This window comes from Eurosta solidaginis, chromosome 5 (assembly GCF_040869045.1).
Source record: "Eurosta solidaginis isolate ZX-2024a chromosome 5, ASM4086904v1, whole genome shotgun sequence".
Taxonomy (NCBI): Eukaryota; Metazoa; Arthropoda; class Insecta; order Diptera; family Tephritidae; genus Eurosta; species Eurosta solidaginis.
Window position 1 is genome coordinate 194,005,214 of NC_090323.1, and position 26,143 is coordinate 194,031,356.

A 26,143-nucleotide genomic window follows, 5' to 3' on the forward strand; every position below is an offset into this window, starting at 1 on the left:
GGTTGGTCCACATCAAAGCTCTTGCTCCAATCTCATATTTCACGATCTTCCTCAGGAAATGACCTATGGTTCTACGAAGCTGTCGGTCTCGCTTATGTCCATTTCGGAACCTTTTCTGACCATGTCATCTGCAAATATACTAACTTCAATATCGCTGTACCCAGACACCCATCAAAGGGAGATGCTGAGATGGCTTCTCGACTACCTCGAATCTTCGACACGATATCCCATGGTGGAAGGTTAAACGTAAAGTGGTTATTTGTAGCATTATACGAGAAGCAAATCAATGCCTCATGAGCAAATGTTAATCGTGACAAGCGAGACGATGTCCAATAATCGGTCGATCGGTTACACTTATTAGAATTACAAATTGATTCGCTAGCCTGGCCTTGTAGATACGGTGGTGGCTATGGTACGAGTACCTTGGAGATAAATGAGAAACGAACTGTTGGTTTCCTTCACTGCCACTCTAATCCAACACTCAAAATAATTGGTAAACATAATCCGTTGAGGAAAGTTTTCTTAAGCAGAATAAAGGGAAATGATAATTTGTCCACACTTTGACGTACTATTATCCTTTTATTAAGGACAAATAGTTGTACTTAAGTATAAGTCATCATAAACTATTTGAGAAGTTTACGTAATCGCACGCTGGGTGAGACTATTGCACGAATGGAATGCTTGCATGTATTCGACGGCCCTATCTCTCTTTCTTTCCTTCTCCTGCTCATCGCTTTGACGGTGGCGGCGACTGTATTGGTAACTGGAGGTAAGAATTGTTACAATACTGAAAGCGGCCTGGTGGACAGTCTCAAAATCCCACAGGAATATTATTAGCTAACTGTTGAATCACGCAAGCAAGCATTTATAAACTTTCGGCTTACGATATTCACATCAAATTTATCAACTTCTTTGTTTATTCTTATCCATTGTCATACTTGAAAGACATCACTAAAGCACTAAACCAATAAAACTGCAGTCCCCGAAAACTTCAAAACATCCCATTGTCTCCCATCTTAATCCACGTATGCCAATCCAGTAATCAATCACTTATTCCATTTTATTCTGTACGTGGTTATGTTTGTGTCAACAGGTAGAAAGTTCATAAAAAGTGTTAACCATCCACCAACTGTTCCTAGTATTACAAATTAAAAACTCGAATGACTTTTTCTTCCAAAAAATAGTATGTCATGAAATTCAAATCAAGTTTGAATTTTAGGTAACACCACACACAGATTAGCATCAATAGATGCCATTAACTCGTCAATACGATGTAATATAATTCAAGTGAATGACATTTTAGAGACGCGCCTGTTTCATTACCAAAAATTCGTAGTTAACGCAACAACAACAACCAGTCATCAAGAGACACTCACTGACTCACATCAATCAACGACAACTCAACACTCGCATCAATACAGACACCAATAACAACAGTTGATTTTATATTGTTTTTTTATAGTGAGTGGTTGGTATGTTTATGTGCTTGCACTATGTTAGGGTATTCCTTAAATTGGGTATTTTAGAATACGAAGACAGGAAATATTATCTCGTATTCATAGTCAAAAAAAGCGATTACCAAAATTTAAACTCTGGCTGTGTTGGTAAGTGTAATATTATCGCAATGATGGTTGTTTAGTCGTTGATTAACGAGCATCATATAAAGGAATATTTGTTAACACTCAACAAATTTTTTGAAAATACTTATACTATAAAAATTTTATTTTGTTGAGTGGGTCTACAAAACAATTAAAACATAATATATTGCTAACATTAAAAGGTTAAACATTCTCTGCTTGAGCTTTTCAAGGTAAGTGGGTGCAGTTTTTTTTTTTTTTTTTGTAGATCCTGCAGTGAACATTTTTTCAAAGGGCCAATACATATTTTAACATCTGCTTTATGTTGATTAAGCTTGAACGTATGAAGAAAGTATCGGTTTTGGGATATTATATATAAACCGTTGTTTTTGATAGTCAGTAGTCCACTGAAAGAAAAAATGTTTTCTAGTGCTAATTTTAGTTCATCATCATTAAGGTCATAGAGGTATCCCTAATTTATTTGCACTATGCTTAATGATGGAAACATATCATATGACAAATGGATTCGCCTTCCTGTTTGACATAACGTAAGAAACGTAAAAGCCAAATGAAAAAAATTATAGAGAATAGCACTGCTAGACGAAATCGGAGGCGATTCGTTTGTCTAAGCTAACGTTCGCAATACAGAATGTAGTCCTAAAAATATTTGGCAAAATAAATTATCTTTCTATAAACACCAAAGGTTTTTTCATAAATAGTTGTATTTGTCTGCATCGTCCAATGTTTGCTGTTCAATGTTTAGGTCACCAGCTCCGGCGCCAGTTTTTGAATTAGAAATATGAACTTGATAAAGTTAAAGTGCGACTATGGCTTCATAAAAGCTGTAAAGAAGTTGCTCACGTGAGGCTAGCCGCAACACAGAATGAAGCCCTAAGAATTGTACAACATAAATTATTTTTCCATATACACCAAAGGTTTTACATAAATATTTGTATTTTTCTTCATCGCCCAATGTTTGCTGTTCAAACTTTGGAGCACCGGATTGGGCGCAAGTTATTGCGTTAGAAATATGAACTAGAATTTGTCAAAGTTCGACTTTGGCTTCATAAAACCTGTAAAGTAGTTGCTCAAGTGATAAAGGCCGAATGAAAATGATAGAGAATAACATTGCTAGATGAAATCGGAAGCGAGCTATCGTTCGCCTGAGCTATTGTTCGTAATACAGAATGAAGCCCTAAAAAAATTTTACAAAATAAATTATTTTTCTATAAACACCAAAGGTTTTACATAAATATTGGTATTTTTCTGCATCGCCCAATGTTTGCTGTGCAACCTTTACGGCACCGGCTCGGGCGCCAGTTATTTGAACTTGAAAAAGTTAAAGTGTGGCTTTGGCTTTATAAAACGTGTGAAGTAAAGGGATTGCTCAATATGTTATGGAACCTTTGACGAGCATACTTACTCTGTGTTGACAATTGTTTCGCAGTTGTACCAAGTTTACCTGGTGGCACGAAGAAGATGATCGGCGTCTGCCCGTGTGCGTCTAGCTGTCCCGGAGCTTCAGCCACTTATGTGGGTTCGTTGACCAAACGACCGACCAAACCACCAGTTACGACAAACCCAAGGTCTAACAAGAAAAAATTTACGCACACGTAAGGGTTAAGGAATTTCTTACCTCATCACTCAATAGGACCGTTGATTAACCTTTTTAGAAAGCGACACAACACTTTGTCTTTTGTCTAGCGGTTCTCCTACCAATTACTTACCGCTCTTATCCCACCCAACCATGACTTCTCAGATGTTAATGAGATGTCCCAATGTAAAGCAACAACAACAACGAATTTCAGACCATTCTTACAAACTTAACAATTCATGTTTTATTTAATAAAAGACTAATCAATTAAAAAGAAAAAGATCAGAATTTGAGAATTTCATACTAAATTTAGTACTAAAGAAAAAAAAGTACCAATATTTACTATTAGGCTTAAGTCCGAACACCTATAGGAACGGCATGGAATCGAAACTATATGCAAAAAGGAATCTTACAAACTTACTAAAGAGTGTGTGATATTTAAACAGGTGAAATATTATTAACACAGAGAAACGAATCATATTAAATCAAATATAGGTTATTTGATTGAAATTTCCGCGGTTTTGAAGTATGTTACGAATTCAGTATTAGTAAATATTAATCTCAAATAATTTAAAGACATTTCTAATACCAACTCGTTTCGTTGATTCTCTCATTCTCTCACGATTCACTGATCATGCTTAATGATCATTAACACGGTAGTTAAATAAAAAAATTAAATGTACATATGCAAAACAAAAAAACCAAATGGTATGAAAATATAACAATTTTATTATAAACTTACGTGCATTGATGTGGCAGGAACTCGATGAAGGCCTTCTACGATGCTTCTGCTTTGCTGTAAAATGGTACTATAGCACATATGTAATATTCTAATTAGAATTCGATATTGCGATTGCTTCGAGTTGCAATCAGATTTTTGTTTTCTTATTCTTATTGGAACGCCAATAAGACATTGGAAACTCTCTCTCTCCAATCACTTAAAAAAATATCACTCTCTCCTTTTCTAACTTGAACATTTAATTATAATAACCTATATTATTATTCTGATTTTACTTTAATTATCATGAACCATGAAATTCCAAAAATATTATAATTTTCTTTGTTAAATTCAAAGGAAAATCATTGAAAACCTTCGCACACATTTAATTTAATAAAATTATGTCACCTACACTATATTTTTCTCTCTCTTTCATATTTAGTATGTATATACTTGTTTCTTTAAGTTATTTTACAGAAGTAAGTATACATATTCGTATATTTTTACTTTTATTCGAAATATTTAATTTTTACAATTTTTTTATGTTAAAAATTGTTTCCGGATTTTTCCCTTTCTTTTTTGAACATCCCATATTTGTTTAACTTAAATTTTTCTATTGTATATTTTTTTTTCTCGATTTTCACCCCGAAAATATTTTTAGTCAGACTATTACGACTATACCGCGACAAAACTAGTTGCATACTGGAAGTCAAGAGGAACTTGGAATTCTCTATTTCTCCTAACTCTTGACTGCATTTACTTATGTATATGTTTTTTTTTTTTTTCTTGAAAAGGTTTTAAGTAAAATGCACTTATGAAACTATTTTAACACTCCACATTTCGTCACTGCAACAGAGCCTGCGAGTTTTCCATGCTGAAGTTGATGATGATGTAGCCCCAGTCCTTGTCATTGCAAGTCCCAATCCGGACATTGATTCCTTTTTAAACTTTTATGGTTTTATTTAGATGACGGCTTTGCGCGTTTAAGTTTCCGAAAAACCGAATTATTGTTCCTCTAGGGAGGGTTAGCGCACATTTAACTTTCCGCTTTACTTGCCGAATTTAATTCGGCACGATTTTTACCTTTTTGGCCGGTATTAGCTTCATCGCGCGAATATACATTTTAGGCAAACCTTATCCAGCAAAAGACTCCGCTATGTCTAAATCCGACGCTTTTATAGGCACGGAAAAACAAGTCAAAAAGGTGGCGTGATGCGAAACAGAGATAATTAAATAGGGATGGAGATCGATATTTATATACATTAGTCCTTTTTTAGTTGTTTTATAGGACATTATCTGTAAATTGTATTTTAACCCTTGCATTCCTTAATATCTTTTCCGTGGTACCACCCTATCTTACCATGTATGTCTTGCAATTGATACATGGAGTTTCCTTTTGTGGCGAGAACTGTAGCTTTTACAAAAACGGGTGCTAGCTTGGCGTTAAACTTATTCGCTTTGTCGCTCAGAACGAAATTGCGCCGATATACATTTTCACCTACACTGAATGGTTTTACTCTGCTTCGGAGGTTGTAGCGTTGAGCTGATTTCTCAAAAGCGTTTTGTATGTTCTTGGCCAACTCAGTACGCACGAGTCGGAGTTTGTCTATGCGGTCTATTACAAATACATGTTCACAGAAAATTTCTTGTTTTAATTCGAATCAGTAGGACCTTCACTTATTATAATATCCCATTGCCACCAAAGGCAAGTTAAACTATTGAAAACGGGGCCACCCTAAAAGGTTCTTTTGAGATGCAAAAGTTTTGTTTTATAACTCATTGCATTACAAAGAGTCGTCCTAGAAATTTCCCTTGAATAGTGATTGTTAATCTTTTCTTGCATGCTTTGGATCTCGATTTTCATCACGCGGTGAGTTTTCGCATTTTTTCCAAATAATGCGAAAGAAAAAGCGTTAAGGGTTTCGGAACCCAAACTTTTTACAAAGTGCAAGAAAGCAGCAAGTCCAAAAATGGAGATACCAAAAACTATTGTATTTCAATTAAATAATTTCAATAAAACAATAAAAGTTATGCTGAAATCTAAGGATAGAGTGCCGTTAAACTTTCGAAAATATTCCCTAATTATCTCGAAAACTATTTGCGTAATTTTCAAAAATAAAGCTGTTGAAACGAACCAGGAGATCCAGGAATGACCTTAAATGAGCCAAAAAATAATTGTGAAATCATATTGGAACAGTCGTGAACTGATGCCGAAACACCATTCAAATTCTCCCAAAATGATATCGAAATTATAATTAATACAATCCGAAATAGTCTTGAAAACCAAATATGATCCGGAAACAATACGGGAGTTATATCGAAATAATACTAAAATGATTACAAATACAATTTTGAATTCATAATAAAACAGACATGCATGGATACCGAAACATCATTCAAAGTATCCCAAAAGAATCCCGAAATGATCACTAATACAATCCTGGTATGATTCCAGAATAGCTCTCAATTTATCCCGAAATAGTATCCAAATCCCTAGAAGATCTAGCAAAGATCCGCAATTAATATCAAAATAGATTTGGAACAGTCGTGAATAAACATCATTGAAATTATTACAATATTTTCATATAGTTGGAAACGGTTTGCAGAATTAACTTTTAAGTATCACCCTAATATGTGTCATATTACCTTTGTATGGATTCAAGCGCTCGAAAAAACATTTAAATTTTATGTGAGTTTAAACGAGTTGCGGTATATTTGTGGGCTGTTAACATCGATTTTAGGTTATTTTTTAATTTAGTACTTCTTTAATTGCTTTGATTTACGAGATGAGCGCCTAGTGTTTGCTCCAACTGTAAGTGAAATCAATCCAATTTAGTTAGGACTGTAACTATTTGCTAGTGGAAGAAAATTCGTAGAAATACTGATGGCATTTGAGGTTTATGCTGATAAATACTGTGCGAAAGGCTGTATCTCATAGTCAACGAACAGATTGGACCTTATCAGTGCGGCTTCAGACGTGGTAAATCTACTATCGACTCAGATCTCCACGATGCGCCGGAACTTAAAGAATACTCACGATAAGACTATCGACACTAACCATCTTTTTACGCCTTCAAGGTAGTCTTTGTCAGCGCGAAAAAATTCCCTTGTAGCAGGAATGTCTGAATTAAAGTTCCCGGCAAAGTTAACAAGGCTCTGCCAATTGACGTTGAGCAACATCACCAGCCCCGTAAGGATTGTAAAGGAACGAGCCTTTCGAAACCAAACGAGATCTCAGACAAGGCAACTTCCTTTCGCGTGATTTCTTTAACTTGATGCTGGAGAAAATAGAAGCTGCAGAACTTAACCGCTCTGAAACAATACTCTATAAAAGTAGGAAATATTGGCGTATGCGGACGACATTGACATCATAAGCCTCCGCGCCGTAAGTTTTGTTTACTCCAAACTGGAAAAAGAAGCGTAAAATATGGGTGTGATGGTGAACGTAGATAAAACGAAGTACCTGCTCTCATCAAGAAAAGAGTCAGCGCATTTGTGCCTTGGCAACAACGGCACTGTAGGCAGCCATAATTTCGAAATACCAAAAGACTTCGCTTTATATGTGCAATACCACTAAATATTCCTGCCAAGATTCCAAGGGCTGTTGATTTCGCCTCGTAGAACTTTTTCATTTTCTTCTACTTAATATGGTAGGTGTCACACCCATTTTACAAAGTTTTTTCCAAAGTTATATTATGCGTCAATAAACCAATCCAGTTACCATGTTTCATCCCTTTTTTCGTATTTGGTATAGAATTATAGCATTTTTTTCTTTTTTCGTAATTTTCGATATCGATAAAGTGGGCGTGGTTATAGTCGGATTTCGGCCATTTTTTATACCAAGATAAAGTGAGTTCAGATAAGTACGTGGGCTAAGTTTAGTAAAGATATATCCGTTTTTGCTCAAGTTATTATGTTAACGGCCGAGCGGAAGGACAGACGGTGGACTGTGTATAAAAACTGGGCGTGGCTTCTACCGATTTCGCCCATTTTCACAGAGAACAGTTACCGTCATAGAATCTATGCCGCCCCCCCCCCCCCAAATTTGAGAAGGATTGGTAAATTTTTGTTCGACTTATGGCATTAAAAGTATTCTAGACAAACTAAATGAAAATGGGCGGAGCCACGCCCATTTTGAAATTTTCTTTTATTTTTGTATTTTGTTGCATCATATCATTACTGGAGTTGAATTTTGACTTAATTTACTTATATAAAAATAAAAACAACATCAATATATGTATACAGTAAAGATATTAAATTTTTTGTTAAAATTTGAATTAAAAAAATTTTTTTTTTAAAAAGTGGGCGTGTTCTTCATCCAATTTTGCTAATTTTTATTTAGAACATATATAGTAATAGTAGTAACGTTCCTGCCAAATTTCATCATGATACCTTCAACGACTGCCAAATTACAGCTTGCAAAACTTTTAAATTACCTTCTTGTAAAAGTGGGCGGTGCCACGCCCATTGTCCAAAATCTTACTAATTTTCTGTTCTGCGTCATAACTTCAACCCATCTACCAAGTTTCATCGCTTTAACCGCCTTTGGCAATGAATTATCGGATTTTTTCGGTTTTTCGAAATTTTCGATATCGAAAAAGTGGGCGTGGTTATAGTCCGATATCGTTCATTTTAAATAGCGATCTGAGATGAGGCCCGGGAATCTACATACCAAATTTCATCAAGATACCTCTAAATTTACTCAAGTTATCGTGTTAACGGACAGACGGACGGACGGACGGACGGACATCGCTCAATCAAATTTTTTTTCGATACTGATGATTTTGATATATGGAAGTCTATATCTATCTCGATTCCTTTATACCTGTACAACCAACCGTTATCCAATCAAAGTTAATATACTCTGTGAGCTCTGCTCAACTGAGTATACAAATTGTTTATGTTAAACGGTTTTATTGAAAACAATACTTACATGAAATAATAATAATACTAAAAGCTAGAAAATAATTAGGTAGGTCCTAGGTACTAGTCATCACACTCATAAATCGAGGGCGTTGATCAAACAATTAAATAAAAGCGTTGGGCGCGTGAAATTTCTAAAAATGTGAGGCGTAGCATACCTTATTAAGGTTCAGTTCGTCTTATATATAACTACCAGTAGAAATTTGACGCGTTCAACGCTTTTATTTAATTGTCTGATCAACGCCCTAGATTGATGAGGAGTGTGATGACTAGTACCTAGGACCTACCTAATTATTTTCTAGCTTTTATTATTATTATTACTTCATGTAAGTATTGTTTTCAATAAAACCGTTTAACTTAAAAAAAATTTTAAATTATTTTATTTTCAAGTTTTTAGTCTTTATTTAATTGCCTATTATTTCTTATTCTATTTAGTTCATTTAGTGACTCATTATTACAAGGACTCTTTCCTGACACTCAATACATAATCCTTCCAAAGACTTTACTCGAATCTGCGCCACGTATGCTTTTCCCTCCTCTAACTCCAAAATATTTTGATGTCACTTCTACCGGACTGTATGTAATATTTGTTCCAAATATGAGCAAAATCGGACATCATATGTCGCTTTCTATGCATGTATGTATTATGTGTTCCAAATATGAGCCAAATCGGACCACAAATACGATTTTTGTGAATATCTTGATCCTTGCGCCACCTAGCGGCGATTTCTCATAGGTCGCTTTCTATTCTTGCATGTATTATGTGTTCCAAATACGAGCCAAATCGGACCACAAATACGATTTTTGTAAATATCTCGACCTTTTCGCCACCTAGCGGCGATTTTTTCGTAGGTCGCTTTCTATTGATGTATGTATTATGTGTTCCAAATATGGACCAAATCTGACCACAAGTACGATTTTTTTGAATACTCGATCTTTGCGCCACCTAGTGGCGATTGTTTTCATATGTCGCTTTCTCTTCATGTATGTATTATGTGTTCCAAATATGAGCCAAATCGGGCCACAAATACGATTTTTGTGAATATCTCGATCCTTGCGCCACCTAGCGGCGATTTTTTCGTAGGTCGCTTTCTATTCTTGTATCTATTATGTGTTCCAAATATGAGCCAAATCAGACCACAAATAGGTTTTTTTTAATATCTCGATCCTTGCGCCACCTATCGTCGATTTTTTTCATAAGTCACTTTGTATTCTTGCATGTATTATGTCTTCCAAATATGACCCAAATCGGCCCACAAATACGATTTATGTGAATATCTCGATCCTTGCGCCACCTAGCGGCGATTTTTTTCATATGCCGCTTTCTATTATTGTATGTATTATGTGTTCCAAATATTAGCCACACCGGACCACAAATACGAATTTTGTGAATATCTCGATCCTTGCTCTACCTAGCGGTGATTTTTTTCATGCTTGCTTTCTATTCTTTTATGTATTATGCGTTACAAATATGAGCCAAATCGGACCAAAAATACGATTTTTATGAATATCTCGATCCAAACAAGATAAGTCAATATCTCGATCCTTGCGCCACCTAGCGGCGATTTTTTCTTATTATTGCATTGTCATCGTGTTGTGAACTATATTCCAAGTTTCAAGCTTGTAGCGTATCGGGAAGTTACTTAAATTTCATTTACAAAATTCGTGCCAGCCAGCCAACCAGCCACCCAACCAACCAGACTGTCAAGTCAAGCTAAATAAAACCGTTTAGTAAAACCGTTTAAAAATGAAATTTCGCAAGCTCGAAAATTATATTTTTGGTTATGCGTAGTGGAACTTTTTTCCTGAGCCCAAATCCTATCGAAAAATCGATGGCGTGATATCGGTTAACTTTCGTCCATACAAATCGACCCACCCTAGTGCGCATGCTTATGGTAGAAGGTAGGGTAAATCAGAGTATTCTTGGACACGAGGAACTGTTGAACAATGCGTTTGATTTATCCATAGTAATGCTGAACAGTTTCAACCTACTGCGTACTCATGGAACTTAAAATCTCTGATGACAAAAATAGTTTTGGAAGAAGTTTGCATTATGTTACATAGTACGCTGTTTTGTGAATTAGGAGAATTATTAGACACCATTGTCGAGGTATTTTTGGACACTTAGTTCCTGACGTTTGTCAGCAGAGCTTCTTCTGTTTGTTGCTCAAAAGTTGTTTGCTAAATTTCACGCAGCTTAAGTTTGTGCACAGTTTCTAATACTTTGCTGCACTAATAAATTATGTTTTAACCAAAGCACTACGTTGTTGTTCCGAATGGATATATCAACTGATTTTAACAAGATCCATAGCTAAGCTATGGCCGTATGCTCGGATTGACATATCCAGAAACTGTGGTAAACCTATTCCGAGAAAAAACGGAACATTTTATCCGAAAACAACATCGGCAGTGAGATGAAAAAAAGCGGTTGCTAATCAAAGACTCTGCCGAACGAAATACCTTCTGACTGAAACTGAAGTAGAAGAGAAACTTTTTTTTTTTAATTTCAAATCAGTCAGATGGCAGCAAATTATTGAGACCTTATCTGAGACTGAGTTGAATATCACCACGTCTCCACTGCAAAATCAAAAACGACGACATTCTACTCAGCAGTCGTTATATAATACAATAATTGAACTGCAAGTTTTCAAGATATAGTCAAAGAAAGTACAGGAGAACATCTTTTATATCTGTTGAATCTACGTGCATAAAAATTCGCCAATTTCACCGGTGGCCTTTAGCGGCTTCAGATTTTAACATCACTATAAGGAACATTGCGTTTTTAGATAATAATTTAACAACACGTTGAGTGTTTTTAAAAACCAGACATTTTAAGTAAAAGCCACATTTTACTAGTTTATGCTACATAAGCAAATTACCCACCTTTTACCCAAAAACTCGAATCTGAGAAAATGTTTGATTTTAATGCGCCAGGCCCATTGTACGCACGGTAAAATTAAAAACAATATTTTGGAATAATGCAGCAAACATTAAGGTGCAAAGCATAACAAATTGTTTCCAGTGTCGCTTGTTTTTCGTATCTGAGTACCTGCTACAATGTTTAGTATTTCACAAAAAGGGGCGCCCGAAATTCCCATTGGGACTCTTGTAGCTGATCACTCGCCAAAAAATATTCGAAACAACTTCAAATACCATACATAACTTCGAGGGCGAACCATCTTATTCCTTGCTTAATTTGATTAGTTCTAATTTTTTTCGTGCTTCGCCCAATCCAATAGCTGTGGCAACTCACGAGTTATTACCCCTATCGTTGATACTGCATAAGTAAGAGTTTAACCTATACTAATATTCAGATCGAAGCTGGGCCTTGGGGGATGAGTTCTTGAGTGCCGAAGTTCTTCTTAGTATTTACGAATATATCTTGTTATTTAAGTTTTAGATTCATTTTCTAATTTTTATCGGGAATTTATCGATATTTAGAGGAAAGATAGGGACAAATATTAAAAATAGATGCAATGTTATAAAAACGAATCAAAAAAGGCAGGTGTTGGTGAAACAAAATCAATAGCCAAATGATAATGAAATTTACATGCCAAATTTTTCATACTGCTGCGCAAGAGCCTCTTATTGGCCAGTTTAAATATCACTTGTAATCAAAACGGACGGCGAACGCATTTAACGTTGTATGGCCCGTTTTTATTGATATGTTTTCAGTGCTAAGTTTGTGATAAAATTTGATCAAGTGCAAACCAAGCATAATGCAAGCAACGGAATTGTTTGCGCTGCGCGTTCTTAATATGTTGCATACATTCAGGAGCATTTTATATTGCAATTCTTTCCGCTGCTTCTTGTGTTTAATTTCTCAGCTCCTGGTAAATTATGCAGTGTTTGCTAAGTTTCTGGCACAGTTTGGGACTAAAAAATAAAATAAATAAAGAGGAGCTCCGCTGCCAAAACGTTTAGTGTCCAAATATACCTGAAGGACCATTTTTCAAACAAACAGCCCATTATGTAACATAAACTATATGTAACACAAACTATTGTTAATTAACGCAAACTTGTTATAAAACTATTTGGTTTATCAGTGATTTTAAGTTACTTCAAAAATAAAATATTTTTTCAGTCAAAGTAAAAAAAAATTGCAATTAACAAATTTCTATTGGGTATGGGGGCGAGGTATCGGCTCGTGTACATAAGTGAAGCTGATGCAAAACGGTTGAAACTGTTTAGCATTTTTTCGCTTTGTCGAATAATTCCCCGTGTTAAAGAATACCCCGATCTACGCTATCTTATAAAATTTTTAAGTAAAAGGTGGCTTGATACACAAACAAAATACCCATATTTTAATCACAATCTCAAGTCTGAGAAAATGATTGATTTTTGTGCGTAAAGCCCATTGCACGCACGGTAAAATTAAATGCAATATTTTGGAATAATGCAGCATACATTTAGGTACAAAGTATGAAAAATTGTTTCCGTTGTCGCTTGTTGTTCCTAGCTGAGTACCTGTTAAAATGTTTAGTATTTCACTAGAAGGGGCGTCTGGAATTCCGATGTAGTCGAACACTCACTCACTCACTCTTGTAGGTAAACACCCCAAAAACTTTTCCAAATACATGCCTGAACTACGTAAAATACCATACATAATTTCTAGGGCGAACCAGGTGTCTTATTCCGTGCTTCGCCCTATCCAATAGCTGTGGTAACCCACGAACTGTCACCCCTATCCTCGAACGGAAGTCCACAGGGACTGACAGTTTGGACAGAGCTGGTGCATAGATTGTTGGGTTAACTAAATCTAGCTGTTCCCGTATCTACAATGCATCTTGATAATCAAAAAATGAACAATGTTGCCGTATAAAAGAGCCTACCCCAAAAGCGGACTTAAACTGTAACTTAAAAGCTACACTGTACTTTAACTGCAAACTTAGTTGAAACTTAACTTAACCAGCTACTGAAAAACAGGGCTCGGCTTTTCGTTAATTAGGGTCGCTTCTCCATTTGCACTGAAAAAATATATATAAATCACAATTCTAATATATGTTTTTGTGGAATCTGCTATAGGGTATAGCATATTGTATTCAACTTACAACATTACCGTAGGTAAAAAAATGCTTTATTTAGAACAGCGATCAGCAATACCTGAATCATTTACTTCCGTTGCCGTCGATCTTTTTATTTTGTGCGCCTATTCAAGTTCGCAGTATAATCGTTGGTTTTTATATTATATTTATTGCATTTTGATACATTTAAAGCCAGGGTACAATGTGTAATTAGGTGCGCATAATATAAAGACCGACGACAACGGAAACAAATGATTTACACATGGCCCTCAAATGTTCGAACGCTTTCGAAAGAAATGCCATGTTTAAAATAGCGCCACAAGATTTTGTAGCATACATTTGGGGGCAATGCTAAAATTATGTGCTTCCTCTATCGTCGATCTATATTTTCTGAGCACCTATTCAAATGCGCAATATTTAAGTGGTTCATGACCACTTTTTTTTAAGCTGTCCTAGTTGGTGTTTGCATACAAAAGGGACATTGTTCCTGTCGAGGGATGTTACTTTCAACTAATGAGCTCCTATTAAAAAACTTAAGGCTCAGCCATGGAATTGAAACGATAACAAAAACTTCGTGGCGCCGCCATAGACCACGCAAACTATATCGAGGCTTAATAAGGTGTCGTATGGACGCGACTTTAGAACGAATGTGCTAATTTCCTTAAAAACAATGAGAATCTAAGGAATTACTGTCAAAACACTGCAACCATGCTCTGATTATGAAAAACACAAGAGAACCCAGCAAAGGGATGGATCTTGGAACATCACAAACTTTAGAAGAAGCTGGGCACAGACCCTCTGACAACCACTAACTCCTGAAATATAAAACAAAACACACATGGATACTTATTTCCCGGTTTGGAGAATTTATCACAACAACCAGATATTGTGTGGATCAATTTATAGGTAACGCTGTAGGAATCGTGCTCGTTCCTTACGCAAGGAGGGAGTAGGAAGACTTAGTAGGTTGAATACAGTCGAACGACAGTATATTTACACAAGAAATAAAAAAATACATCAAGCACTCTTCTATAGCAATATCAAACAAATTATGTTCAGCTCCTGCCATAGGGTATAGCATGCGTTTGCACAAGTGAGTAAATTTGTAGCATACATTTAAGAGCATTGTACAATGCAATTGCTTCCGCTGCCGCTTTTGTTTGATTTCTGGGCTCCTAGTAGAATATAAAAGGCTTGCAAACGTATCGACTTTTTTCAACCTCACAGATAAATAAATGTGAAGCATACATTTTGGAGCATTTTGTGATGCAATTGCCTCTGCTGCCGCTTCTGTATAATTTCTGAGCTCCTATTACAAAATACAAGGTTTGCAAAATTTACGACTTTTTAAACTACTAAGGAAAGAAAATTGGGATCTGGTAAGGATGGTTCCTGTCGCTATCAGAAAGAAAGAAGCCGATAACCACAACAGTTTGGTATTAAACGAAGTATTTTCAATATACAGGATCCTTCTAATTTGCGATTAAGGAAGCATTTATGAGTCCATTAAGCCCACACACTACTTATCTCTATGACGATGTCTGAAGGCAGCTTTACTGATAAAGGTTCCATGTCTGCAGCTTACACCTCCTTTAATACTGCTGGGCCTAAGTTAAATTGAGATTAGGCGGGGCTCATTTGGATGATGAGTTTTCAAGTGACCACACATAGCTTCTTATAGCCTCAATCTAAGAGCCTCCAGAAAAATTTTCGACCCGTGTAATCGTCTTAGAGATAGGCTTACGATAGCCCTAGGGAGCATGGCATTTCAAAATTTTAAGACTTTTTTTTGAAGGAGTATGGTAAGACGTGTTTCACACAATGAGGGCGAAATATGCGTTTTCATGTCACGATTCAAATTAAACAGATAAACTATGAGCCTATATGACGGTGTTTAGATCGAAGTTATGCGAGTCTCGCAAAATGCAATCCTGCGCAAAATTGGATTATTCTACTGCGATGTACACTCCAATATTCACACAAACGCATCTCATGGCTGTTCTATGCGCCCACACATCTCACGTTCTGTTCACGGAGGTGCCCCCTCCTCCGTGTGGAAAGCGATTCTTTATTCATGAAAAAAATAAACACTAAAACAATTTTATATGAAATATTTTCAAGATATTTTCGCTTTTTTGTGTAACGGGAAAGCCACCACATCGGCCATGTCAAATCCTGGTTATTCCGCTTTGCATTGTGGACAACATTAGCTAGGATGTGCAAGGAAAGTAAGAAAGCGATCACCGATTCACCAATATGAATATCTGATCCACAAAATACTCGTTCGATGAAGTTAAATTTCTGCTAAAAATCTGCATTCCTGCAGAGACGGCATCCGGCCACATATTATGTACAACACATCCCAATGATCCAGAGGTGCGATCACTTACAAACTGTTAATGATATCCTCTAACAGAAGTCCTTGAAACTTGCAGTTTCAATGGGGTTGGCCCAACGTGTCATGAGTGTTAGAGGCGTTGCTTCCACATTGCAATTAAAAGGATGATTGGTGCCATGTGTGGACATCTTACATGAAAGACGTATGAACTATGCAGGTGTCGTAGTTGATTCTGGATAAGTATCGAAGTTGTACCATAGTGAAGCGCGTATACTTGGGAAATCTGATTTTCTCTATTGCTAGTCTCGAGTATTTTACAGAGAAACGGGGTTCGCCGGTCATTTATAGGCATTAGACTCTGCCGACCATGTATGGTTGTTCTGAGCGTTGTGTTTTGACAGGCCTGCAAAGAAAGAAAATATATAAAATAATTAAAATTATATAAAATAAAACTAAACAAAATGGATTTCTAATCGACGAGTTATTGGTTTGTTATCGAAAAGTTGTCGATACGTTATCAAAATGTTATCACTTTTTTATAGGATTGTTACAAATTTCTTATAGCAGTGTTATCGATTTGTTATCGAAAGAATGTCTTGTTTTTTGAAACTCATAGATTTGTTATTGACGTGTTATCGATTTTGGTATCAATAATGTATCGATTTGTTATAGACTTCTAATCAGTTTTTTATGAAACAGATACCGATAAAAAATTCAATATAAAATCGATGACACATGTGTGACCCCTTAATCCAGAGTGTTATGCGCACCGTTTCTATTGGATGATTTTCAGCGAGGGCATATATTCGGCTGTTTTCCAATGGAGTCTTCCCGATACCGGGCCACTTCGGGAAGTATTAATAACTTTACAACAGTAAGGGATACTAGAACACTGATCCCGTCTTGTCGGACAGAATCTTATTTTAATAAGGAGGACGGGAGAGGCGAATGGAGTCGCAAGCCAAGGAAGACAAAAACACAGTAAGCCAAGAAAAAGATGTGTGGAGAAGGGTACGGGGGAGAAAAGAGAGCTTTCTAGCAGTAGCGTGCAGCACTAGGTTAGGTTGGGTTGAACTGGCCGGTCCATGAAGACCTCACATAGACTGATTGAGTCCGTAGTGTTACCAGAAGTTTGTTTTAACGAACAAACTGAAAAACCCTATCAAAAACCAGGACCTATGTTATAAAATACCTCCGTCCTCTTGGCAAATACTAGAAGTTTCCTAGGATTTAAGTCACTTGCTGCTTCTAGATCTGACAGCTGTATCACTCCTAATAGCTGGAGTCTCAGCCTGGCAAGCGCAGGGAAGAGCACATATCGTGCTCGATCGATTCCTCCTCCAACCCGCACTTCCTACATCTGCTATCACTGACCAAGCCTAATTTAAAGGCATATGACGCCAGAAGGCAGTGTCCAGTCAGAATACCCGTCATGAGTCTACAGTCCTCTCTTTTTAATGATAGAAGCAACTGTGTTAGTCTAAGGTTGTAAGATCTCCACATAATCTTCGACACTTTACAGCCCCGCGCTTGAACCCACGCCTTTCCCGCTTGGTCAATCATGTGCACCTCTCGCCTTCGTTTAATCTCGCTCAAACTAATTGGGACGTCTACGGAGCAAGTTCCAAGGGATGCTCCCTTTTTAGCTAGTTCGTCCGCTTTTTCATTCTCATCTATATCTAGCACTAAAAATCATGAAACGCTTGGGAGCAGTGATCGATCCAACAAAACTGGAGATCGAGCATTCGGAGTGGGTCCCTGAGGCAGTGGTCGAAGACAGTTCAAGAGAAGCTTCGAACGGAAGAATGAAGAGGCTACGATCGGCTGAAGGCCATGAAACTGCTTCCGAGAACTAGAAAGAACGCAGTCCCGGGTTCGCGAGGAAGGTAAGCCTGTGTGTGTGTTATCTAGGGAAAATCCTTTGCCACATGCGGCATTGCCTTCGTGCTCTGGAGTATGTCTCAAGTTTTATTACTGCGTTGTTTCCATATATTACAAGCGGGAGATACATTGTCTATTTCGGGGTTGATTTTGGATAATTAAGAGTTTAACCTATTACAGTATCCAGATTGAAATTGAACTAGAGTGATGTAACTGCGAGTTTAGGGTATTTGTCTTTAAGAACGGGGTACACCAAGCAATCCCTGGTATAGTGGATCGACACCTTTTAATGGAGGTTTCTAAGGGCCTTGTCATGCTTCTCATTTTCATACGGCTGTGTTCTCAAGTGCCGGATTTCTTAATAATGATTACGGAGATCTGATCTTAAGTTCCTGGGAGGTGGGACCTCTTCAATCAGATGTCTGTTGGGATGTCAAGGTTTCTGGGTATTCTGGCTGATTAGCATTTCAATTATCTCTTTTATGGGGAGTATTCTCGCCTCACTGCGTAGGTGATGTTCTAGGGACATAAGAAGGCATACCGTGACAATTCAAACGGTGGTGTTTTGACAGGCCTCCATTTTCCCCCAGTGTGTTCCTGTTAAGCTCGGCTCAATAAAGTCATTTAACAACATCTAATTTTATATTTTGAGGCTTTGTATAGTTTATTAAGCCTAACATTTCTTCAGTTTCCAATCAACACAAAAAGCTTTTTAAATAAAGTTTGAAAAATAAATTTTTAAGTGTCACCCTAATATGTGTCATGTTACCTACATGGATTTAAGAGCTTCCAAAAGCGTTCAAATTTTATGTGACTTTAAAAGAGTTGCCGTATATTTGTGGACTATTAAATTCGATGAAAGGTTCTTTTTTAATTTAGTACCTCTCTAATTGCTTTGATTTACGAGACGCGCGCTTAATGTTTGCTCTAACTGTAACTGAAATCAATCAAATTTAGGCAGAGGGCTGTATCCATTTGTAAGTGGTTAGAAATACATATATAGAAGTATATACACCGATGGTATTTAAGATATATATGCTTATAACTACAGATTTTGTATATACATGAGTCTTGAGCACATTTTCCAAATTTGTGTCCAAAATCTGGGAAACTACTTCCGAACACAATCCACCATAGGTGTTTCTGTGTATGTATTCATGTGTGTTTAAATCGATTTCATAGCACATTTTTCTAGACTTTGTTGGTTTTTATAGAAGTCGGACACACAAAATTACTTGAATACATTCATAGGAACCGAACTCGCACAAATAAAAAAAAAAACAGTTTTTGTGTATGTTGCACTTTTATTGATACCCTCCTGGAAAATTAATAAGCAGTGACTAAAACTTCTAAAGTATGGTCTTTCAAACTTCTTTGAAATTATAGTAAGAGTAAAGAAAAAGTATATTGTTAATTGCCATTCTTTGGGACAACTTCGTGCAACAACAAACTTAGTTGACTTCCTAGCGAACTAGACACGCATCAGTTCAGAACTCAAAATTTTCTCCACAGGGTAGGCGTGCAAATTCTTCCCCAACGTATACTTAAGTTTCCAACTTTAATAAATTTCTATGTATTTTAATTGACGAAACAGGCTCATATTGCTATTCGCCTTTTTTTTGTTTTTTTATTGATACTAGAGAAATATTACAAATCTTGCACACGGCGATGATTACTACGAACGAAGTATTGAACTCGAAATCAAATTTGAATGTCACGCTTCACGTTCTGTAAATTGTGTCCTGGTATTGCCTTTTTGTTGGTGTTCCTCTTGCACACAATTATGTACATATATACTGTTTGTTATTTAACCCAAATTGTGGCGAATATTTTTAGGCGCGCTCAACAGATATGGCATTTCTGCCATTACAACAGATAATTTTGTTATTATAACCAGCTGTACTTATACACAGGGTATTATAACTCTGATTGGATAACGGTTGGTTGTACAGATATAAAGGAATTGAGATAGACATAGACTTCCTTATATCAAAATCATCAGTATCGAAAAAGAATTTGATTAACCCATGTTCGTCCGTCTCTCCGTCCGTTAACACGATAACTTCATTGAATATTGAAATATACGGGCTTTTCTGGACACAGAATAAATTGGTATTGAAAATGAGCAAAATCGTACGAAAATTTCGAAAAATGAAAAAATGCGATAATTCAAACACGAATACCGCTAAGCTAATGAAGTTTTGGTAGGTGGATTGGTTGTATGGTGAAAAATTCAAATTCCAGAAAACTTTGGAACATGGGCGTGGCGCCACCCACAGTTAGAATAAGACAATTTTGAAGTTTAACAAGCCGTAAATCAAAAGCTGTTAAAGATACCTTAAACCTTAACAAAGTTTACAACAACTCTATGGTATTTAACTACATTTGACTAATATTCTACCTCAGTAGTGATACGGTTGAGCTAAGAAAAAAACTTAAACAAATTTTGAAAATGGGCGTGACCAGCTCTTTTTTGTTACTCTTTCCAAAGTACTTTTAATGCCATAAGTCGAACAAAAATCTCCCAATCCGAACGAATACAAAAATAGTTAAAGCCTTCGACATGAACAAAATTTTTATTTTTCTAAAACTTATTATTTATTAGCTTCTGAAGATTATATAGCCTATCGTTAAAAGGATTGTCTTATGATACTGCGCTCAGTTTGGACCCTTAGAAATGTTCGTGCTGGATAACTGGGCGTCCAACATTGGGCTTTGATCCAAGAGACAGCTTCTAAACACTAAGTTAGTAAGAAGCATGCTTATTTCTTTATTATTATAAAAAAAAAAATAGATGACAGACATTGAGAAGATTCGAATGCACTAATAGCTCTTCAGTTCAGAATCCTAAATTCTCCCTACAGGGCATGTCGGTATATAAATATATGTACATATGTATATTTATCTGACTCTTTGCACCTGATTGTTTGTTGTATGCGTCAACATTACCACACTTTGGGTTCAGCGGTCAACCAGTAAAAAAGCGCCCTTAACTCTGCACTGCTCTGCTCCAACCTCTTACATCCCTCTAACCTCAACCGCCTCTGAGTCAACCGGCTATGTGTAGCAGATTTTCTACTTTGTGACAAATGTGATTACATCAATTTTCGATTTAGTTGATTGTTCTCTCTAATCCTATGTTTTTTTTTTTTTTTTTGTGAAACTATGAATTTGTTTTGTTTTTCGTTATTGCTTTGTTACTATCGTTTGATTTTTTCTGTTTTGGTTTTGTTGGACCAAATGATACAGGAAGTAGTTAGAATTATTGAAAATAGTTTTAGTTTGGAAGTTTTAAGTGTGGTTAAATATTTTTTATTTTTTAAGCACTTTTGGGAAATTGCAATTTTGATTATGTCATAGCTATTCCTACCAAGTTGGTTTAGACCTTTTTGAACCTCTGCGCTGTTTCTAGTATCTATAAATGATCCCCTTTTCATTTTTAAGCGACAGAACCATTTCCGGGAAGTAGAATTCAGAAAAGATTGCTCAGAAGCACACTCTGTATGCCAGATCCTTCTTGTTCCCATTGACTGTCAAGTATTTCTTTACCACTAAACCGTTGGTTAAAACCTGCCCACATCAAACTAACTCAAGCACACTGTAAAGTAATCCTGACTCCAAGTAAGTTTGACCTGTTTTTAAGTAATCAACAAGTCGATCGTTCTATGTAATCCCAACCCGCCCTTACCCGTTTCCGTCAAAACCGCGGAAAGGCTGCTGGATGTGCACATTACACATTACACGCACACTTCAAAGGCAAATCCGTCTAGACAGCACTTCACGCTATTACCCATACGATAGAGATTGCCTTCAAGAACTTCAGTCTGGGCATCTTTCTCGACAAAGAGGGAACGTCTGACTACCTCTATCCGCAAGCCGTAGTCGATTCCATATTGAACATGCAGTTGGACCGGCCACTTGAGCAATTCGTAAAGCAAGTTCCAATGAGAAGAACTGTCCTATCATTGTGCGAGACTTCTCTATAATACGCAACGCGTCCAGGGGCATTCTCCAAGAAGGTGTGGAACCTGATGGTGAACACCTTATTATTATCCTTAGAAATCATTGCTTGCCAAGTTATTGCCTATGCCGATGACACAGCATTAACAGCAACCGGAAAACATATTCAGTCACAATTGTGTGTCTGAGAACTGTGTGGCTGAGGAGCTAGAGAGAAAGTCGCTGAGCAGAATGAAGTAATTGGGTAAAGGCACAACACTCATTCTCTTGCAAACACTTCCTCATTAACCGAGAAAACCAATACCGGATGGGCACTGGACCCCACCTACGAGGTATGGTAACAAACCTGAGCTCACATATTTGAGAACCGAATTAGGTTCCTTATCAATCTCAATGCTCTCTCATTACGTAATCTGGCCGGAATTATTAACGGGACACTATCTGATGAAAGCACACAAAGAACGCGGCTTTAAGCAGAATACGCATGGATTGTCTGAACAAGTACTTCCTCGGTTGTTTAGCGGAGCTTGTCTCAGATGAAGCAGGAAGAACATTAACAGTGGTATGAAAATGGGTCCCCTGACCTAAATATGCCACGCTGCTTTGATAGAGCGGGAGGAAGGGGAGGGGTCAGTCACAATAACCTGACCTTACCCTACTTCTTTCTTCCGTTAGTAGCTTGGTATAGGCGTAGGTTATACAGAGAAAGACTTGCTCTCCCTCTCAGAGCTCACTGCTAAATTATAGACTGGATCGCATTTGACTAGGTAGGCAATTGAAAAGTAAAGTCCTCTCTCGGCAAACGAAAGTCATGCTCTATGTCATCCTACAATATGGTGCAGAAGCATGGATCATGACAATATCAGATAAAGCGGCTCTGGGAGTGTTCGAGAGAAAAGTTCTTCGAAAAATTTATGAACCTCTACGCGTTGGCGATGACTAGTACCGAAGAAGATTTAATGATGAGCTGTACGAGCTTGATGCAGACATCAACATAGTCCAGCAAATTAGAACGCAGCGGCTAGGTCATGTTGTGCAAATAAAAGATGACGCTTCGGCTAAAAAAAAAAAACATTTTATCAGAACCCGCCTATGGAAGCAGAGGAAGAGGGCAGCCCACTCCACTGAAAGGACCAGGTGGAAGACGAATCAAACTACCTTAGTTTGACCAAGTGGCGCCAGTTGGCAGAGCGAAGAAGCGACTGGCGCGCCTTGTTGGACAGCCATAACCATTTAATCGGTTAAGCGCCAATTAAGTTAGTAAGTAAGTAAGGACCGAATGTGAAATCGGACATAAAAAATACCTCGCCCAAAGAATTTTCGGTTAAGCGGCGTTTCTCAATACCGACTATGCGACGGCGGTAGCTGGGCTGGATACTGAAAAAATTACCTTTTCAACAAAATCAACTCTACTTCTTACCTGAGAAGCTCTCAAAAGCAATCTTCCAAAGGTCACTTTCATCTTCATCCATCTAGCCTTTCTTTGTTCATATCGGCGAGCCTTTCATAACCCCTTATTGATTAGCTTCAATACACACAGCAAAAACTTTGCTGAGTACCCTTTATTCTTCTTGTTGTTGTTGTCACATTGTGGCATTTTGATTAATACACCATTATGAACAGACTAATGAGAAGCCTTCAACGATCTTCATTGCTCCTGCCAACTGATTGCGTTGCGCTGTATTTCGTTTGTGGGTAAGGGTACACAACCTTCGAGTTATTGTTGAGTTTCGCATAATAAATTAAAAATCAGCAAGAAAGATCTGGTTTTGGCAACTTTTGTGTCATTACCGAAATATCGTTTATCGCGCATTCTTTGAAGTAGAGACGCAAAAAAAAAAACGCAAACGACATAAACGTAAACCGGCAGTCAGTCAGGCAGTACAGCATATGTATACATACATTCAGTCCAAGAGGCGACCATGCAGTCAGCCGCAATGTCAGGTTGTCAGTTAACCAGCAATTCAGTTAGACCCTTAAGCTGGCCGATTACTAGAAGGGCCGCCAGAGTGTTGTGTGTTGGTGAGTTGCGCGCGCAGTATGTGGTGATAGCAACTGTGGCAGTGCAGTGTTCAGCAGCGAGTGTTCGCGGCAGCCGCATCACATACAAGCATCCAAATGGAATTTTGATTAGGACTACAACATGCCCACTGAATTTTTGTTAAACGCGCGTTGGATTTTGAAAAATGCGTGTATCCTCCAGCGGCTGTTGTGCTGGCCGTTGCGTCTTAGCTTCTTTGCTTTGTTCTTTTCATTTTGTTATGCTTTTATTGCTCTTTTCAATTTCATTCTGTATCCATTTACATGTACTCGAACTCCACCAATGCTCGAGTGTGCGTAAATCTTCATCACTCGAACTGTTTTCGCTTTTTAAATAAATTTTGTGCGAGCTCCATGCTTGGTTATCGGTTTGGTTTGTATTGTGGATTGTGCCAATAAGCGATTTTAAATATTCCAACAATTTTCGTCCAATTAAGGTGTATGTGCCATATGAAGAGAACGCACTTACGGTATGAGCACTCAAATATCATTTGTGTGCGGTTTTGCGTTTATCAGAGCGGGCTGTCCGCTGATACAGGACTTGGCAGAGATAAGCACCATACATGGTGTTGTATCTACGACCTTTGTTATGCGGCTGCTGTCAGCAACTTTTGTATGACTGAGTGCTGCTTGCGCATGCGCTATGGTATTAGCTACTGTTTTTGCCACTTACCATGTGAGATTCTTACTTTTTCTTGATCCTTTTTTCATAAATATTTCTTTGTTAGAGAATTTATCACTAATTAAGCTGATTTTCGGTGATATTCTTGATGTTACTTTAATCAACATATTTCTCATTTAATTATTTATTTTATTTCTTATTTTCAGAGGGACATCTCATTAATACGAATTGCTCGCAGGGGCATTTTCAAGAAGCTTTGTGTTGTAAGATGTCGGCGGAATTGGATGTCTTCTTGGCTAGTGGGAAAAAGTAAGTTCAATCTTTTTGTATGACTATCTATGATATGATTTTTTTGAATTGTTGTAAGTTTGTATTTTTGCGATGGATTTCGAAATTAATTGGAAATATCGAAAAGAGGAATCATTATTAAAAATAAGGAAGAACTTTCTGATTGGTGCCAACTTAACTGTACGTTGTTTTCTAAATAATCAACCAATTACACGGAAACAAAACCGTAACATCTGAAATAACGGGTACCAGTGCGCTTATGAAACATCTTTTTATAGAGTTTTGTATAAAAGAAACGTGCATACATACAAACATTCAAGTGCAGCTAATAGAAACGAGTTAAACAATAGCAATTTGTAATTCCTATGTAATTCGTAAATGCATCGCAGATTTAAAGATTTCCATGGTTTTCCGCATTAAGTTTTTGAGTAGTCTTCCTGCTACCATTGATTGTCGCGTTTTAAGACTTTTTTAAATATTCCCTCTCGCTGTCGACTTTCCTCTCTTACCTTTCGGCAACTCTGAAATTCGACGACATATCAAATTTATTCTTCAGTTTCTCTAGGAAATGGCTAGCGAGCAACAATAATCTGTCTCGTATTTTTGAAAATAGATGCGCTGTTATCAACTGCAAGTTATTTGGAAGCAGATTTTCCTATTTTTTTTTGGTTTATACATTTTAGTTCTGCTAATTTCTTCCAGCTTAGTATGGTTAAATTGCTTTAAACAACTTTAGGTGCAACACTGGCATTCCAGATGAGTAAAGTGTCACACGAAGGTACGTAAGACCTTCAAATATCTCTTGCTACCAACTACGACTTTGACTTAAGTAGGCAATTTATCCATTCGAGAGGATGTGTAATGCAACCCTTGTGGACTTTTCAAACCAAGTTGTCAACTTCACCTACCCATGACGAATACTGTTTATTAAGCAGGCGAGACTCTTGTGATCCTAAGTTCCTTACGGATGGAGGAGGTTGTACAACGAAGTAGGTTCAACGTGTTCATATTAATTCTTTCACACTATGGTCGGGCTAGTACTTTAATAGTGCTAATTTCCGGAACGTACCGGATAAAAGTCCCGCACAGGACCATCAACATCAACAAACTACATAAAAACTACCGAAACCCTTCGAAAAGTTTTCTTATCGCTACAAGAAGCAGTAGAAGTATGCGTT

General features: G+C 37.1%; 1 protein-coding gene across 4 annotated transcripts in view; it reads left to right on the top strand.

The window, feature by feature from the left end:
• fng (Fringe glycosyltransferase) overlaps positions 1-26,143 on the top strand; it is a 285,500-nt gene that overhangs the window by 164,015 nt on the left and 95,342 nt on the right. For all 4 annotated transcript variants that reach the window (XM_067787152.1, XM_067787153.1, XM_067787155.1 and 1 more), the window contains one exon: positions 24,884-24,986. In XM_067787152.1, the coding sequence (XP_067643253.1) occupies positions 24,884-24,986 (103 nt within the window). The remainder of the gene's footprint in view (positions 1-24,883; positions 24,987-26,143) is intronic.